Source organism: Anarhichas minor, unplaced genomic scaffold, assembly GCF_050575085.1.
Source record: "Anarhichas minor isolate MPS153535 unplaced genomic scaffold, ASM5057508v1 ptg000007l, whole genome shotgun sequence".
Classification (NCBI taxonomy): Eukaryota; Metazoa; Chordata; class Actinopteri; order Perciformes; family Anarhichadidae; genus Anarhichas; species Anarhichas minor.
Window position 1 is genome coordinate 7,722,978 of NW_027466453.1, and position 17,894 is coordinate 7,740,871.

Below are 17,894 nucleotides of genomic sequence, written 5' to 3' on the forward strand. Positions count from 1 at the left end.
ACGTCACGCGTACAACACCAGTTGTACGTAGAGGCGCGGGGCTTCTGGGAAAAGTAGTCCCTTGAGGTCGAGGATCTCTTCGGCATTGTAGGCACGAATGCACCGTGGACAGAGGATAGATTCTATTTACATTTAAAACACATTTTGAGTTGCTATGGTCCCACGTGAAGGAGAGAGAATACAATAATATATATATATATATATATATATATATATATATATATATATATATATATATATATACGCAATATAATGGTTTAACTGAAAAAATAATAGGCCTACATTAAAATAATAATTAAATCTATCAAAAAGGATGTTGAAATTATAACTGCACACTAATTCTTTGGTACAGATGTTGGCTCTTTGGACAGCTGGAAAGTTGTCCCAGAATATGTAAATTATACATGAAGGTTATTAAATGCATTCATAGACAGATATTTTAGTTGCTTGCTTTGAATAGTCATATATACAGAGAGAGAATAACGCACACAACACAAGGAAGGTATTTTAAATTAAATTCTCTTTTAATATAGTCTTTTACATTGTATTTTTTCATAAATGTTTAGTAAGTTACAATACTCTTGCATCCATTACACAGTGAACTCAGAACCTAGAAAATGCAGATTGAAATGGTACTGCTTAACAGTCTTCAATAATCAACTGACAACAAATTTAAACTTCTTCCACAGCGCTCGCTCATCATTTAGATATTATTCACTTTGTTGGAGGATCAATGGCTGCAAAGAGACTTTGTTCATTCATGGTGGCCGGACTGCACTGGTGTCCGTATGGCCGGCCTTACTGCGGAGGAGTTGGCCTTGGTATCTCTGGAGGTAGAGGGGGCAGAACCGGGGTCCCCTGTGGGAACCCTAGAAGTTGCGCTACTGTGACCCACAACTTGAATTAGGTTGTGCGAGGCCCCGCTCCTTTTTGCTGCTGGGCGAATCACGTGTCTGCGTGCAGGGGTCAGCGGCTGCAGGAAAACACAGGAGACGCAAGTTGAAAGATGAATGAACAAAGTAAAATGCACTCTACAATCTAAGAGCAGGGTTCATCAGTCACCTTCAATATGCTGATGTCGTCATCATCTGCATCGTCCGGGACTAACACAAGGCTGCCAGGTATCAGAGTCTCCTCGTCCGAATCATCGGAAATGGTGATGAGCTCCCACTTACGTGTACGGGAGCCTACACGGACGCAATGTCAAGTAAATATTACAAATGTGTATCATGTGTGTGGCTATTTGTGTCTGTGTGGCAAAGTGTGTTAAAGAGAAGGGAAAACAACTGAACAGAACACTTATTATTCAAAACATTGTTGTTTATAATGTTTAAGTTGGTACCATCCAAACTGTTGGGGGGGGGGGGGGGGGGGGGCACAGAGTCAAGAACCATGGCAGGAGATTCAGAGACTACAGACTCTCATTGACTAGAATTTCAATTTTGGACTTCTTTGAAGCCGAAGCCTGAACAGATCTGTCACTTTGGAAAACATTACATTACCATGATACATTAATCTCCATGTCTGTGATGTAAAACTAAAAAGGGGCATTGATGCCATGCTTTGTGTTATACCTATTTAATCCATTTTGTTGCATGTCAAACAGCAATGTTGCATGGATATAGGAACTCCAACCCTGAAACTATGTCTAGCAGGACTGGTATATAAACACACAACCAGGAACCAGGGTTAGGTGTAGTTTGAAATGTAAAACCAGGGAGAGTGTGCCAGCCTCATGCAGAAGCTACAGTGGCCGCACAGTGCAAGAGGCCATGTCACACAAACTGAGATATAATAATGCTGTGGACATTGACTCATACAAGTGTGTCTTACCGTGGAGGTTGAAGCTTACCAGGTGAATGACATCATCATCACTGCCTCCATCTGCCATTGTGACACTAAGCTTACCCTGAATGAGCCCCCACACACACACACACACAGTCACTGCTCAATCTATGGGCTCGTTTATCTCAACCAGGCGTGCGCAGAATCGATCACAGGCGATCGGCCCACAATGCATGCCGGTTAGATTTGTGTCCGACTTGATCCCGACTTGCTCTGACGTCATGCACACGTGGGCAACGATAACCTCACGAGAGCCAGGCGGCCGCAGAACTTTGCTCTCCCCTGACTGCATGACCCCAATGCATGATGGGAAACTTCTGGCTGTCTTCGGATCAAAGAGCTGATTGGCTCTTAGATTTGAAAACAAACACGTTAAGTAGAAAATCCTAATTTTCTGTGTAATTGTAATACGTAACGCTAGATTGTAATAATAATAATATTAATATATAAGGTAATTTATTTAGCATCTGTAAATACAGATATTTATTGAGAAAGCCTACATCCAACTTGATGTCAACATTTTTTTCAGTCAGAGTCACATTCCAGTCAGAGCACTGGAATGTGAAATCGATTAATGATTGTGAAGCATCACACAACGTATTAAAAGAAAAGCACAATTATCAGTGATGGAAACTTGCAGCGTTGCTTTTCCTCCGTGTGGAGCCTGTTGATGTAGCTGTGATGTTTGGACTGTTGGTTCAGTTTTTGAATTTCTTAAATTCACGGTTGTATGATTTAGAAATGACACTATCTTCACATATATTTATTTATATAAATGTTTAAATAAATATGCCCAATCTTATATCCTCAATTATATTATTATAATAACTAAAAAATAAAATAGACATCCAAACTTAGACCACTGTGAAAAGGAGATTTATTGTTTTGGAAAATCACCATTTGTGACCTCAACATATTGAAAATACATTTGTTACATTTGTGAGATCAAATATAAAATATAAACATCTCACATCACAGATTTGCTTCCAGCGCCCTGGAATAGTATGTAATTAATACATAAAGGTTAATTAAATGCATTCATATACCGATATTTATACATTTGTATTTGGATAGTCATACAGAGCGAGAATAACGCACACAACACAAGGAAGGTATTTTCAATTTAATTTTCTTTTAATATAATCTTATTTACATTGTATTTTTTCATAAATGTTTAGTACATAGTAAGTTACAATACTCTTGCATCCATTACACAGTGAACTCAGAACCTAGAAAATGCAGATTGAAATGGTACTGCTTAACAGTCTTCAATAATCAACCGACAACAAATTTAAACTTCTTCCACAATGCTCGCTCATCATTTAGATATTTGATTTCATTCACTTTGTTGGAGGATCAATGGCTGCAAAGAGACTTTGTTCATTCATGGTGGTCTTGAGGACAGGGACTACTGTTCTCTAACATCCAGGTTATGGAGAATAAGAGACGGGCAGAGAAACCTCAGAAAGAAGAAAAGATGGTGAAATGGATGATGAAACATGTACGAAAAGCTTATGAGATTTTATTATACATGTAACATGAAACCAAAAGAATTCCTGAAGCCGACGACTCCTCTCCGTCCTCGTGGCTCATTTAGATAAATATCCAGGTCACGCCCTCTGACCTCTCCAGAACATCAGTAGAGTTAAGATATGAAAATTAGGGCCGGGACGATCTTTCCCTTTCACGTCGAATAAATGTAACATGGTATTTAAAACACCAACACAGTTATCATACACTGACAAAAGTATTTCTTCCCAATGATATGAAAAAAAAAAAAAAGAAAAAAAAAAAAATTCAATAAAACCCACTTTGTGGATTACTTGAATTGCAAGTGAATTGACCCTTGAACTCTGATAGAGGGGGTGATCAATAGATTAGTGTGGGCTCTTTGTAGAGCAAATAGCAGCTTGGTCAGTAATCACTTAGTAATAAATAATAAAATATCAGAGTGGATCAGAGTGGTAGCAGATACAAACGGAAGAGACAAAAGGTTACCAAAACAGAAGAGCAGGCTCATTTGATCATTTTTACAGCGTAACCGGGTGCTATGCCTGACACACACACACATACAGACACAAATACAGTCTCCGACACACTCCCACTCCCACTCTCTCACACACACACTCACTCACAAAATCACACGTACATGCACACGTTCTGGTACACGACAGTGGTTAAACATGAAGCATGAATACTACTCAATCAGCTCGTCAGACAGACAGACAATCAGTCTCCGCCTTGTTCTTCACACGTCTGAATTCAAGGTCTCTGCTCCCAGGCTCGCACATGATTGGCCGATTCTGTCCTTTTTTGACTCGAGTCAAATTCGCTGTGGCGGTAGACATTCTGAAGAATGACATCATAGCTTGTTATAACTGAAGGATAAAAATGCTTCTTCAAAACATCTGAAAAATTTTAAAATACTTTATTTTTTTGTCTGTCGTTTCTTCTTCTTCTTCTTCTTTTTAATCCTCTCCCGCTGTGCTTCCTCCTTTAACCGCCAACAGTTCGGTGGTGAAGCGGTGGCAGGAGGCCGCGTGTTTGTTGTGATGCTTGGCCGCTCCGTATACTCCGTGTATACTTGATATTCTGCTGATGTCTGTGTGTATATATGTAAAAAGTCAAATAGTTTGTGTGCAAGTGCAAGCGTGACCGTTGGTTTGTGGATCGGTCACTCCACAGCGAAGCCGCAGGTCTCCTCCACAGCCGTCAGCAGTTTCTCGTAGAGCTTCTCGTAAGACTCGTAGGGAGGGACGTCTATCCGGTTAAAACTAGGGACGGAAAAGGACAATTAGTTACGTCACCTGCAAATATGAAAACCTGCATCCTCTTCTGTTACGTGTCCTCACCATGTGTGAGCCTTGGGCAGGTTGTCTGTGTTGGCGTCTATCAAGTGGATGGTGAAGAGCCTTGGTCCTGCAGAACCTGTAGAACCTTACACACATACATTCTAGTTATCACTGCTCTACTCTGGTGCACAGAACACTCTTCAGTCTACAGAGAGTGAAAGATCACATCAATCAGGTGATGCTTTCAATGTCATGCTATTGCAATTTTAGTATCTACAACTGCACATTAAACGATGTCTTCTAAAAAAGTGTGGGTTTGTATTTGTTGATTTTGTTGTTGTTAATTAATTAAAAAAGATTTGAATAATCAAAAAAAATCATCAACTTCAGGTTTGTCATACTAGTAGAATATATATCCACACACTTAGATCTATGCAGAGAACATGTACATGAACATAGTCATTGATGGGAGTACAGTGTGTGTGTGTGTCTGAGTCAGTGCATGTCCCACCCTGCAGTGCTTTGAACCCTTGTAAAGGGACTCTGGTGGAGCCCGTGACGAACTGCAGGAGGCGTCCTCTCCTCTCCTCGCTGAAGGCCTCCACCGCCTGCCAGAACCACCGCACCACGTTGCTTTCGCTTGTGCAGTGCTTCAGCCGCGTGTTCGTCTTCCAGTCCGCAAGATCGATCTTCCCCAGTCCACCGATGATCAACTGGAGGCCAGGGAGAGGTTTGAGGAATAGATTAAAAAAGAAGCAATGGTTGGCATGGCAAACATAATGAATTAGGACTTAAAATAATAATAATATGGCAAGTGATGTACCTCAAGTTCTTTATGGTCGAAAGGTTTGAGGAGGTGCTGGGGGATGAGCTCACTGAATCCCTTCTGTAGAGCCAGAAACTGGGCTTCTATTCCACGCATAAACCTCCAGTTCACATAAAGCCTGAGGACACACACAAACACACACACACACACACATAGTGCAGGTTAAATAACTACACTGCAATAAACTGGCAACAGCATTGTGCACAGTAGCTCTTTCTGCTGACAAGACAGTATATTGTTTACTCTCTGTATCAAGGGCATAGTTCGGACACCCACACCTATGATGGAGCAACACTGTCTCACTCTCTCACCTGACGTATTCCTTTTTGTTGTCCTCAGTGACGGGGATATTGCGGCCATTAGGTTTGAGTTCATGTTGTGAGAACTTCCCAAAGGCATTGTGCTCCACGCAGAATGTGTGGTCGAGGACTGAAGTGATGTCGTTCTCTCTGCACGAAAAGCGTGAGAACAAGTTAACACAAAATAAATGTAAAGATCTAGTTCATGGTGAAAAAGCCCTCTGCTGTCAGACTCGACTCGTGTGCCCGGTGCGTTTGCTCACAGTATCCACACGAGGCTCTTGTGCAACTCCGGGTCGGTGGTCTCCAGGTCGTTGAGCTGGATGGGTTTGCCTAGCAGCTGTTTGTAGAAGGGCAGCGTGAAGCTCCCGTTGATGTAGTGACCGTGAAAAACGGCCAGGCCCATCACGCGGCCCACAAAGTGGAAATATGACAGGTGGTCCTGAAAGAAGAGTCACACGGCCGGAGAGACATTCAGAGGCGGTCACATAGGATCAGAGAGGATCGCCGCACTCAGGTCGAGCGTGGAGTGCTTCGTGTGTGTGTGTGTGTGTGTGTGTGTGTGTGCGTACACTCACAGGGTTGATGGAGGAGTCGGGGTTGATCTGTAGTGTGTAGATATTGTCTGTGGAGTACTGGAACAGGCCGTAATAGGGGTTCAACATTTCATGACACAGCAGGTACAGCCACTCCCTACAGACAACCACCACATTGTTAACACATGTTAAAAACTCTCAGAGACACATTAATTAATCATTGAACAATGAGCAAAACATATATGATGTTGTCCCTGGGTCCTCTGAATTCTCCCCTGTTTTTTAAAAAACCAGCAGCTCTAATGAACAGATGTAGCACTTAAAACACGTAGAGCTGCTTTACGTTGGACATGTCCTCCCTTGTGGAGGCGCTGCAGCTGCAGGTTAAGTCCACTAACTGGATGTTAAGGAAATAAAATGTTCAAATTGAAACAACCAAAAACAATGGCAGAAAAATAGGCTGAGGGAATTAGTCCATAACACTCCCTAAATTCTCGTTAAAGCATTTTTAGCGATATGGCGTATTTCTGAGAAGCTGTAAATGAAGTGGGAATAAAAATATAGACTTATGAATGTAATACTTGAACGCTACTTAGCATGGTGATGGACTCACGGGATGTGGCTTATGAAAAAGCAACGCTTGGAAGTTTGCTGACAAATATGAAAGTCCTCCAACAAATGTTGAAGTGCTCAGAGATGTGAATAATTACCTGGCCACGCCCCCATAGTCGAGGCCCTCCTCTCCTCTGAACTTCACCATCAGACGCTTCTTCAGGTCTTTGGGCCTCATCTTCATTATTTGCCGATATGACTCCTGATACAGACACACACACACACACACACACACACACGCGCACAACGTTAGCACATTATCAAAAACCAGAAGGGCCCCACAACACAGCCCCCTGATATCAGAGATGTTCTATGAAACGGTTTACTATTATGCCCACCAGTGCAGCTTTTGTGCTATTCAGAGAAAGACAATGTCTGGTTGTTGTGACTGCTGTATGAGTCAGGAGGAGTGTGTCTGTATCAATGTATTCGCTACCCACTCTACCCACACTGCTTTCATGGATCTATCTGCGTGTGCGTGAGCGAGACAGCAGCATGGTCTGGTTTTTGGAGAGACCCACCTCAAAGATCTCCTCCCGGGACACCTCTATGCGACAGTGTCCTGCTTGAGGCTGCTGCAGGGACAGCTCGTGACGGAGCAGCTTTAACTTATGGACCAAGTCTCTCTCGTAGCGCGCCGCCACGTCTCCGTCTCCTCCGCCAACTACCCCTTCCTCGCCCCCCACGTCCATCTGGGGGGCTTGTGAGGACTCTTTCGCTTGGGACTGCTGGCTGGAGGTGGGAAGAAGAAGAGGAGGAGGAAGATGAGGACGGGGAAGAGACAACATGACAGCAAAAAAAGAGCAGCCCTAATCTAATTACAGACGCTCAGAGCAGCTAAATCTACTACGATTCAGTGTTATCAGCAGCGCTGATGACTGTTAGTAGGTCATGTTCAGAAGCAGTCTGACTTCAGCGTCACAGCCGTGAGAGATTAACGACAGATTAGTCTTGAAACCACTTATTTGGTATGGCGTCATGGATGTCTGCCACCCAGGTGTTGATTGACTTTGCCACGAGTACGCGTGCGTGTACCTGATAATGGTGTGTAGGCGCGGGTCTGTGAACTGCGTGGTTCGGTTGTTGTGGTCCACAAAGTAGATCCGGCCCGACACCGTGCTCCGGACCTCCCAGCCCACTGGCAGCGGCCCAAGCTCCTCACAGCTCACACTGGCCAGGTCCCTGCAGCGGTAACAAGTGAGCAGACCGAGACTTACAACACGGTGAGACCGCAGCCGTCAACCAGACCGGCCTCAATATTGACCCCACATACTGTACGTTCTTAACCCCTCGTACTGATCTGAGCCCAGGCGCCAGGGGCCGAGGGAAACAACATGAGACTCTCTCTAAATCTGTTGGCGTGATTAGTGTAGAACAGAGTCAGGAGAACGGTGCATCGGGGAGCAGCATGGAGTAAGAAAGCGGGGGCTTATTTTCATAAATTGCTGAATATATATTCAAATATGTAATTTCCCAGTCCCAATAGAATAATCCTGTAAATTGCAAAGCTTTACACAGATGCAGTATAGTTGCTGCATAATCTAAAACACATCCCATGTGTGGTGGTTTCCTTCTCAGTGTCTGCTGCTGCTACGACCTCGTCTGTCCGAGGGGTTTATTGAAGGTTCGTCTCGTGTTTGGACTTGACTCGAGTGAAGTGAGGCGTGATCGTACCGCGGTATCCGAGGGTCGTGCCAGGTGCTGACGCCCGTCTGCGTGTGAAGGAAGTACACCTGGCCCTGCACTGTTGTCCGTTGCTCTGTTTTAAAACGAAGAAGAAAGACGTCACATGACTTTCTAAATGCAACACGAGATATTTAGAGATGACTGGAAACGTCAAGAGTAGTGTGTGACTGACCGTATCCCTCTGGCAGGTCAGGCGGTTGGTGCCCATGCGGTCTGTTCTGAGGGGTGTGGCCATGGCCTCTTGAGTCCTGCCCTCTGATTCGCTGCGTCTGAAGGCGGCCCTCCTGACCGGGTGAGTCAAGTCGACAGTTCCCGCCCCCAGCCGCCCCGGTGGGGTCCGAGTAGGGCAGCGGCTCTTCACTGAAACATCCCTCAAACACAGGCCTGCAAAAACACACACATGTCACTGAAGTCCTATTCTCTCTGTTTCACTGAAGCAGCAACCTCTGGCTCAGACAAGTGAAGTGCCTTAAATATGCATTCTCTCTACTGGCCAGCAGGGGGCGACTCCTCTGGTTGTATAGAAGTCTATGAGAAAATGACTACTTCTCACTTGATTTATCACCTCAGTACACATTGAAAACATGAGTTTATGGTCTCAAACGCTTTCAAGTCTTCTTCAACACAAAATTATGTTGATTTAGCAAATTATGGTCCAATTTAAAGTGAAATAGACGATAAATCGGGGTGTGCTTTAGGTCGTGGCTGCCTTGGGGTCGACAGATTGGGAAAGCATCAAACAAATGGCAACTATGACTAAAGTGATCTTGCAACACGACAAAGCACCCAAAATAGGTCTCAGTCCAACTCCGCATGGGATCCCAACATGGTGAAGAAGAGCTGTATCAGCATCGGCACTACATTTAAGGCTGGTATTTTAAACTGTATTTTAGTTTATTTTGTTGCGTCATTCAGAAAGCAGACTTTTGACGTTACCAGTGACAAAAACAAGACTGTGGCTTTTCCTCATCTTTCTCTAAATGTTACAACTGAGAAAGCGATACAGAATAACAACAGTTTCTCTCAGAGTTACTTTATAGCGCTGGCAGCACACACGCATCTGTTGACACACTCACCCATCGTTTTCTAACAGTCCTCTACAGTCCACCACGGGACCTCCGCTGCCGATGCGGTCTCTCGTCTGTAAGCTCACTGGAAACAAGCAGGTGGTAAAGGTCAGAGGGACGATGGGGCGACACGTGGAGAGAGGTGACGGGGGGTCATTTGTACCCATAATACATCTGTGTGCGTCCGGCCTTACCTACTATCTGCCCCCGCACCGCGTCACTGTCCGACGGGTTCAGCTTACATAGATCTAGACGCTGATCTGGAAGAAGAGGGGGAAAAGGAAACGTGAACCAAAAGCCTTTCCTCTTTGATTAACGTCTGTGATTCGCATTCATGTGGGCGGAGACAAAAAGACGGACTTACATCCTGTGTCTTTTAGCCTGCTGATGGCGTTGGAAAGCAGTCGTATGCAGCCCAGGAAGCCCGCCCCTTGTCGTTTATGGATCTTCTTGTGGTTCCATATGCTGATGGTGATGGAGTCCGTCTTTCCAATGTAGCTGAAAAACAGATGGAACATCCTCATGCGTCTACTCCACGTCTTTCAACGCAGCCTGCCATCAGTGTGAGCAATCTGAATTCATCTTTTAAATCACCCAACCACGAGATGAACAAAAGAGACTTTGTTAGCTCAAACATAAAGTGTCTCTGACGGTCATTTCTGTTTGAAGATAAAAAGGACCAAATCTTTTACTTCTATTGTAACCTTCTCTTCAAAGAACACCAGCAAGAAAACATTCAAAAAGGTGACGTCGTGCATTAGTTGTGGTGCGGGAGACTCACAGGTCATAGTGCTGATTCCATTTGGGGTCCAGTGTGCTCTTGACTGTGTCTGTAGAGTGGCATTGACCCGATCCGTCCACCACAACCTTGGCGAATGGATCTGGCAGGCCTGCAAATTAATTGTTCGCATCCACCACAAGATCTAAGTATTAGAAATATCTCAATCGGCACTGCACATAACATATCTATATAAATAAAGCTAAACCTTCTGCTTCTGCAGATATTTAGCAGATTTCTCTTCTTATCTCTACCTTTCCTCTAACCCAATAACAGCACATTGCATTTGGTTGTTGGTGCATAATGTAATCATGGCACGGTGATGGAAATGAAGACTTCTTATCCCGGAGGTCTTAGGAATGTTATGGAGGGACAACAGGGCCAGTTGGCTTACAGTGTTGGTTTTGATTGGCGCACACAGACCCTCATTGAAACACATCATCTCATCATGTAAACCAATCGTCATAGCGGAAGATTCATGCGCAATAATTAAAGAGGTACTTACGAAAGAAGTCTTTCTTAGCGAGGTTCTTGGCACATAATACTGCAAAAAAGAGAGAATCATTATGAACAAAAGGCCATACACACACACACACGGAGATATGAAAATGATCTGGCTGTGTAGGCTGGTATAAATGTATGCTGGTGCACAATAAACTGCGGAGAGGAAGAATGCCGGTTAGGGTTTAATATATGAATGCCAGAGGATGGTAATAAGCAGCAAAAACTGATGTGACGTGCAGAGAATGAGCAGTAAAGTATAGGCTAGTGTCAGGATCTCACACACACACACACACACACACACACACACACACACACACACACGTCCACAGGCCGCCCACAGTGAGAGTGGTAGGATGCCGTCTCTGCCACATCATCTCTGTAGATCCAGAGAGCAAAGCTCACACTGACCCAGACTTCGAGAGTTTGTAAGTGTGTGCTAAGTATTTAGTTTATTGTGTGTGTGTGTGTGTGTGTGTGTGTGTGTGTGTGTGTGCGCAATTCCTCGCTAGTTGTTTGCCAGACGGCCTGTTGGGTGCGAGAGCTGGCAGATGTCATTCTAGGTCAGCTCAGGAAACACGGCTGTAAAACTAAAAAAAAGAAAAAATACACCAAACTCCAATAAACTAATTCTTCAAAACACAATCACGGAGCATCTGTCACAAGCACAGGTCTGGATTATAGGGGCAGTGTGGACACTGAACAAAAACAAGCTGCGTGTTGGTATTCAAGGCTGAGGTAATGCACTCAAAGAGTGACTGCACCGTACGGTGCGATTGACGGGAAAACCACAATAATATTTACACTGCATGTCCAAATGAGCTCTAAATATCAGCTTTTAAGCCCGTTGTTGGGAACCGCGTGTGGCCGAAGAACGTGGACACGACATGAATTAGCTCTCGGTGTGTGTAAGAAACTTAGATATGTTCAGCATCTTCCAGGCCACACTGATAAAGACCAATCTAAACCACTCTGTCTGAAGCAGATGGTTTGTTCTTTACACAATAGATTTTATAAGATATTGGAGGGAGGAGATCTATAAAATATTAAGACTTCTTGGTGTTCATGTGTGGGCGACAGAGCGACGGTACGGCCACGAGCTGGAGAAGACGCCTCTTGTGGCTGCAACAAAATGGTGAACTCCGGCTACCTTCTTTGGATAAAACATTATTCCATTCAACGTCACGGTATGACTGTCGAATGTCAGTTTAGTGCGTCTAAATAAAAACAAAGCCTCGGCTGGTTCCAACAGTTTAGCTTCAATCGTTAATACAGCAGCAACGTAACACCCTCATCATGTAACCCATGTTGGGTAAGGTAACATAAGGGTTTTTATGAATACCTTTGGCCCTATTTATCTGCCATTCTCTTTCAAAATAAAATGCTGACCAATGAAGGGGAATGTGTAACTATATCATGTCAATCCAGTTCCTCAGTTAGATGGGGAAGAGGCGGGGTTTGAGGGGGAAGAGGAGCGTTAGGATTGGCTGTCATGCACTACACAATTAGAGCTGAATCAACTAGTTGTGTTCAGTTGCTCTGTTTTGATAATCATTTGGTTATTTTTTTAAGCCGGTTAGTTGCTTTACACCGTAAATCATTCTAAAATGAAATATCCTTATTTTCATTGTTTATTACATGTTGATCAAATAAAGCAAGATATTTAAATGTAAACTAAGACTCAGGACAATTGTATTTATTCATTTTTTAATGAGATGATAGCCGGATTAATCAAGACAGTGATATGCTGACTAATCAATAATGAAAACCATTGTTAAAATACACGATCTATGCTAATTGGCCCATGGTCGGGTTGTATTGACAACACTTCGGGGCTGAAGACCGGTGCTATTGTCTTGGCTCAGGGAAAACATAAAGGCATTGATTTAAAACGGATCCCGAACCGATTCGCCGCACCACCTGAACCCGTTAGCGTGGCTTTGGAGGTCCACTTAAAAAAAAATGTGGCAGGATCGGGGTTTGGCCCAGACAGCCATCGAGGAAGTTAGTCAGCCAGTCAGCAGTTTAGGATGTGGTGGCGGAGATGTGTCTGGCGTGCCGCGGTTTTCTTTCCTGTGATTAACCCGTGGAGAATGGCTGCAGGATATCCCTCCCCTCTTCCTCATCGACCTCATCCATTCCTCCTCCTCCTGACTCAAACATTCCACACACACAATGAAAGAAACACAGCTGGAGTGGGAGAGAATCAGGTTTCTAATTTGCCCCTGCTTCCTCTTTTCAGACAGGCAGCAGAAGGAAGAGCTTCTCTGTCGCTGTCACGGCTCTGCTACCCCCCCTCCCCCCCTCTCATCCTCCAATCTCTCGCCAGAGACAAGCGACACTCCATATCTTTTTTCTTTTTACACCTCTTGACCGGCTCTTCTGACGGGCCCTTTTTTTCTCGGCGTCTGAGGAAATTCCTCATTCTGCCAAGGTCACGGCTGGTAAAGACCCACACACACACAGCTCAGCTGGTTCTCAATTTCCCCACCGCCACTTTCTTTTTTGGCCTTTATGTCCTTTCTTTTTTTTTTAACCTGAGAGCTGGAGAGAACCAGCGGGGGAAGAATTCTATTCATCCAATCTTGAGGGAACACAGCAGAAACAGAACGAGGTGGTGAGAAAGGGAGCTACGTCTGTACTGCAGCTCCTCCAGCAATTTGAAGCAGAACAGGTTTTAGCCCAATCATCCCCCCAAAAAAAGAAGAAAAAATGTAATTTAGCTGTACTCTTGCACCTCAAGTGCAGAGAGTACTTGCTGTTCTTCGGGTAATGACCGGAGCCATAAAACTGCAGAGGCTTAGAAGCTCGTTAAAGCTTCTTAAATCAAACACAACGGTCCCGTTCTGTGGATCCATTGCCAAACTATCTGTTCATTGAAATCAATAGGAAGAGGAGCGTTCCAGAGAACACCCACAGGTTTACAGGTGAAGCAGATCGGACCCATGTGAGAGCACAACGATGTCACTTCCTGTGTAACCTTCTCCTCTACTCTGAGCAAAACAAAAGCAGCGGGCATGTGAGCAAATATCTCACCTACTTAATAACACTCTGTGTGCACACACACACACACACACACACACACACACACACACACACACACACACACACACACACACACACACACACACACACACACACACACACACACACACACACACACACACACACACACACACACACACACACACACACACACACACACACACACACACACGTTTTTTTTATTTAAATGTACTGTGTATATCTATATATCTCTCTCTGCAATCACTTGTTTGAGTCACAGTCTCTGCATTCTCAGTTTCAGCATTTATTTTGTGTGCGCTTTTGTAAGTGTGTGTTGCTGTACAAGCTGCCGGCTCAATAAGTGAGAGGATTAGGAGTGCTTATGCTGCTTCCTAAGTAAGCATGATTTCTCCCCCCCCCCCCCCCCCCCTCCCTCCCCTTACTCTCTTTTACACTTGAGCTGCCTTTTGTGTTCCTTCTTTTTTATTGCAGTTGTTTTCTCCCCCCCTTAGATATTTCTCATTCTCCCACTCCTCAGCCCTCTCATCAGCTCCCTCCCTCCCTCTCTTGTGAGTATCTTAAGTCACCTGCTGCAGCCCTGCACTGCCACTGTGTTTAATCAGACTACCTGGCAACAAAATCTGATCAGCACGTATCGCTTCCGTGGGCAAATTGACATTATGCTGAATCACTGATTCTTTCATTCATTGAACGCTCATTCATTGCCGAACAAAAACACAATTCATTCTACTATTTGACTCATTTATTTCCTGTATTTTACATTGCCGTGAGCCTGTCCTGCATTCAAACCTTGCCAGCAGTGAGGGAACGAAGAGTCTTAAAAAACCACAACCCGGATTGGGCCGAGTGAACCCAGTTTTAAAAATGATAGAACAAAAAGTAATAAACATTGCTTAAAACAAGCAACACTTTATCAAATGCTGAAGAGACAATATTTCCAACACATAACAGTGTTTCATATATTTCAAAAAGGTTTTAGGTTCAATAGACCAGATAGGATAAAGCAAAGGCTTCTTCATAAAGTCAAACAGTATCCATCCACATTAGATCGTGAAACCTACAGCTAACGCAACACGTTTCTTAGTGTACTTCCACTACAGCTAACTTAAGCGTACCCACAGAATCCCCTCTTGTCTAGCTAAAACACGTCCATATAAACCCAACGCGCTCTCTGAAATCTAAACTTGTCTGGTCTTCGTCCGTCTCCCGGCCACAGAGACACACGGGCCTCTCTGGTGTGGCCCAAACAACCCCTCTCCCCCCCTCTCCCTCTCTCCCCCTCTCTCCCTCTCTGACAGACCAAACACACTGCCGGCCAGACAGGCAGCGTTGCTCTCCCATTGGCTCATTGCACATTCCTCACCCAATTAGAATTCCACTCATACCTGTGGAGGCGGGGCACAGTCAGGGGCAAAAAAAAAAAAAAACTCCGTCTGCATCTAAGCTGAAGTAACGAGCGTCTGGTTCACACAAAAACACACCCTCCACAGTCCAACACACTTTCACTACCGTCTGAGTGCATGTTGATATTCACCAAAATCACGTCTTACAGTTATTCTACCAGACTACTTCTAATGGATTTACTATGTTAGTACTGAATTATAATGATGGATGGTAGCACTTTAACTGCATTTCTTCTAACTAAGGATTACTTTCAATGTCAAGTTATCTATCAATGATTGTCTGGTTTAATCCATTAATTGACTGGTCTATAAAATGTCAGCGGATAATGAATCAGAGAGCAAATTGTGACGTCCGCACGTGTGTCGTTGTGTCTGTCAAACAGTCCAAAGGTTTACTATCATAGAAGACTAAGAAATCCAAACAATGTTCACATCTGAGAAGCTGTAGCCAGTCCATATTGTCCACTTTCTTTAAAGAAACCTGACCCTTTTGAATTGTCTTTTTGTATAATATCTTTTTAATGTTATGTTTTTGGAAAGAGTTCTTCATAGAGGGCATGGCACTGGACCAGGAACTGTTGTGAGCCTGGATCACCAAGTACGACACCGTAGGTGATACCGGCCGGTAAAGATAAACTGAAACTGAAATGGGGCAAAAACAAAATGTGATAAGCGAAGAAGTGTGTCAGATCTGTGAGCTCTGTCTTGTCCAAAATGATGCATGCTCTCCTCTCTTGAAATCCATTTTCAGAAAAAAGAAAGGACAGAGTAGGAAAAATAAACAGACAGCAAGTGGCACTACATAGCAATTAAGAAAGCACTTTTACATCCATCACAACCAAACACTCGCTGTGCCCTCCTGTGCGAATACTAAAGTATTTAGTCTACCAGCAAGCACAGTCTGGTGTGTGTTTTGCTCAACTTTGAACCAGAAGAAGGACCAGGCGTCTGCCCAGCGGCACAGAGTGGTCATTTCCATTTGAATGGAGGCCCCTGGGTGCACAGTGGGGTTACATTAGCTACAGTAAAAAACATTGTTCCAGCTGTGTGTGTGTGTGTGTGTGAGAGAGAGAGAGAGAGAGAGAGAGAGAGAGAGAGAGAGAGAAAGACTCGTATGTGCCCTACAGAGATAAGCCTGACCCCCAAAAACGAACACAAATATTCGAGTTGAGTAGCGTCAAAAAAAGAGCAAACGTGTCAAGCTTTTCTGGGTACGGATACGTTTAACGAGCCAGACATTTATCTTGCTATAGCTGACACAGCAGCGAAATACCCCTCAATGGTCGTGGGTAACCTCGGCTAGCATTGTCACATCTACCGGGATGGTTTTCAGAGAGGCTGCGGGTCGACAGTAGCTCTCATCCCGGGTACAGAGCGATGGGTTCGGCTGGTCAACTCAAACAAAAATGGGTGTAGCTAGCAAGCGTTAGCGGTCAACGTTAACTACAATGTTACTAGAAGCTAACGATATAGCTGGCTAGGAAACAAGTGTTAGCAATGGATAAAGTTGATAAGCGTGGCTTTTAAAGAGTCAGTGTTTCTATTGACCGGTTAGCAGCCGACTAGCCGGTTGTCTCCGCTGTAAAAAAAAAAAAAAAAAAAAACACATGATAGTGAATAGCTTCTCGCCTGTCCTCTCGGTAATGTGGTTAGCACCTAAGCTAACAAGCTAGCACTTGTGCCGCTGTGTTTGCCACACAAAAACCGGATGTTTGGGCAAACAGCAGAGCCGAGAGACACTTCGATGAGTCGTGTTAGGATCGCTAACAGCAACACGTTACAAAAGCGGCGTATAGGTGAACCGTTTAGCCTCAGTTAAAACATGCACCGTAAGCGCTTTCTTTTCGGTGTCGTTTTTTTTTTTACCTGTCAGTCGGATTTTGATGCTGGACCCGTTCCGCCGAGTCCCAGGATTCGACATCACTCCGGGAAAAAACGATCACACAAACTTCCCGTCGGAGTCCCCCCAAAAAACACCGTTTCACCACTCAATGGGAACGCGAATAACTCCAGTTTAAAAACATGCGGTTTGCTTTTGTTTTCCACACGGGTAAAAATGTATTATTTCATCGCAAAGTCTTGCTCTCTTTCGAAATCCAACAACACGGGAGAGCATTTTCGGGCAGGCTCAAGCACGTACTGACGTCATGTCCTTAACGGGTATTACGTTACGAGCTCGCGTCCGAGAGGCGTGGGCGTGCCCGTAAATATCAGATTCTTCTATTCAGACCTTCAGTTTTGCTTTTATTTTAAGTAGGCTACTGTATCCTACATTAAAGGACGAACATCCCCCTGATTGTTTATGCTTATTGGCAGAAGTTAACCATGCCTATTATGTTTTAATAATTTACAAACAAGAAAGTGTGATAATAAACAGATAACGTGGGAAATCAATAATCATATTTTGTTTCTTTGACATGTACTATGAGTGTTTTCTGCTTTCTCCCATCCCCCAACACTTCTCCAATACCACCAGTCCCTGGATATATAGATATATTAATCTGTCTGATATTAAACATCAC

The 17,894-nt window shown here is 44.1% G+C and overlaps 1 protein-coding gene across 2 annotated transcripts; it reads right to left on the reverse strand.

The window, feature by feature from the left end:
- Positions 1–2,705: 2,705 nt before the first annotated feature.
- On the reverse strand, positions 2,706–17,517 carry smurf1 (SMAD specific E3 ubiquitin protein ligase 1). Of its 2 annotated transcripts, none has more exons than XM_076084912.1 (18): positions 17,239–17,517; positions 10,947–10,985; positions 10,445–10,553; positions 10,028–10,161; positions 9,858–9,923; positions 9,673–9,748; positions 8,769–8,980; positions 8,585–8,669; positions 7,946–8,092; positions 7,432–7,642; positions 7,009–7,112; positions 6,341–6,455; positions 6,026–6,204; positions 5,775–5,912; positions 5,461–5,581; positions 5,149–5,350; positions 4,698–4,773; positions 2,706–4,619 (listed from the first exon to the last, which is right to left on the reverse strand). In XM_076084912.1, exons 1-18 carry the CDS (start codon positions 17,291–17,293, stop codon positions 4,520–4,522), a joined length of 2,169 nt encoding a protein of 722 aa, XP_075941027.1. In that variant the 5' UTR covers positions 17,294–17,517; the 3' UTR covers positions 2,706–4,519. The 2 variants fall into 2 exon arrangements, with proteins under 2 accessions (XP_075941027.1, XP_075941026.1); XM_076084911.1 differs by having other exon boundaries at positions 4,698–4,782.
- Positions 17,518–17,894: the final 377 nt, after the last annotated feature.

What these genes read in the sequence shown, in the direction of transcription:
- smurf1 (XM_076084911.1), bottom strand. Translation starts at nt 17,293, where the DNA reads ATGTCGAATCCTGGGACTCGGCGGAACGGGTCCAGCATCAAAATCCGA. An exon ending in TGGAATCAGCACTATGACCT is followed by an intron (nt 10,162 to 10,444) that starts GTGAGTCTCCCG and finishes TCTGTTTTTCAG; the next exon opens with CTACATTGGAAAGACGGACT. An exon ending in CTGCCCAAGGCTCACACATG is followed by an intron (nt 4,620 to 4,697) that starts GTGAGGACACGT and finishes TTCCGTCCCTAG; the next exon opens with TTTTAACCGGATAGACGTCC.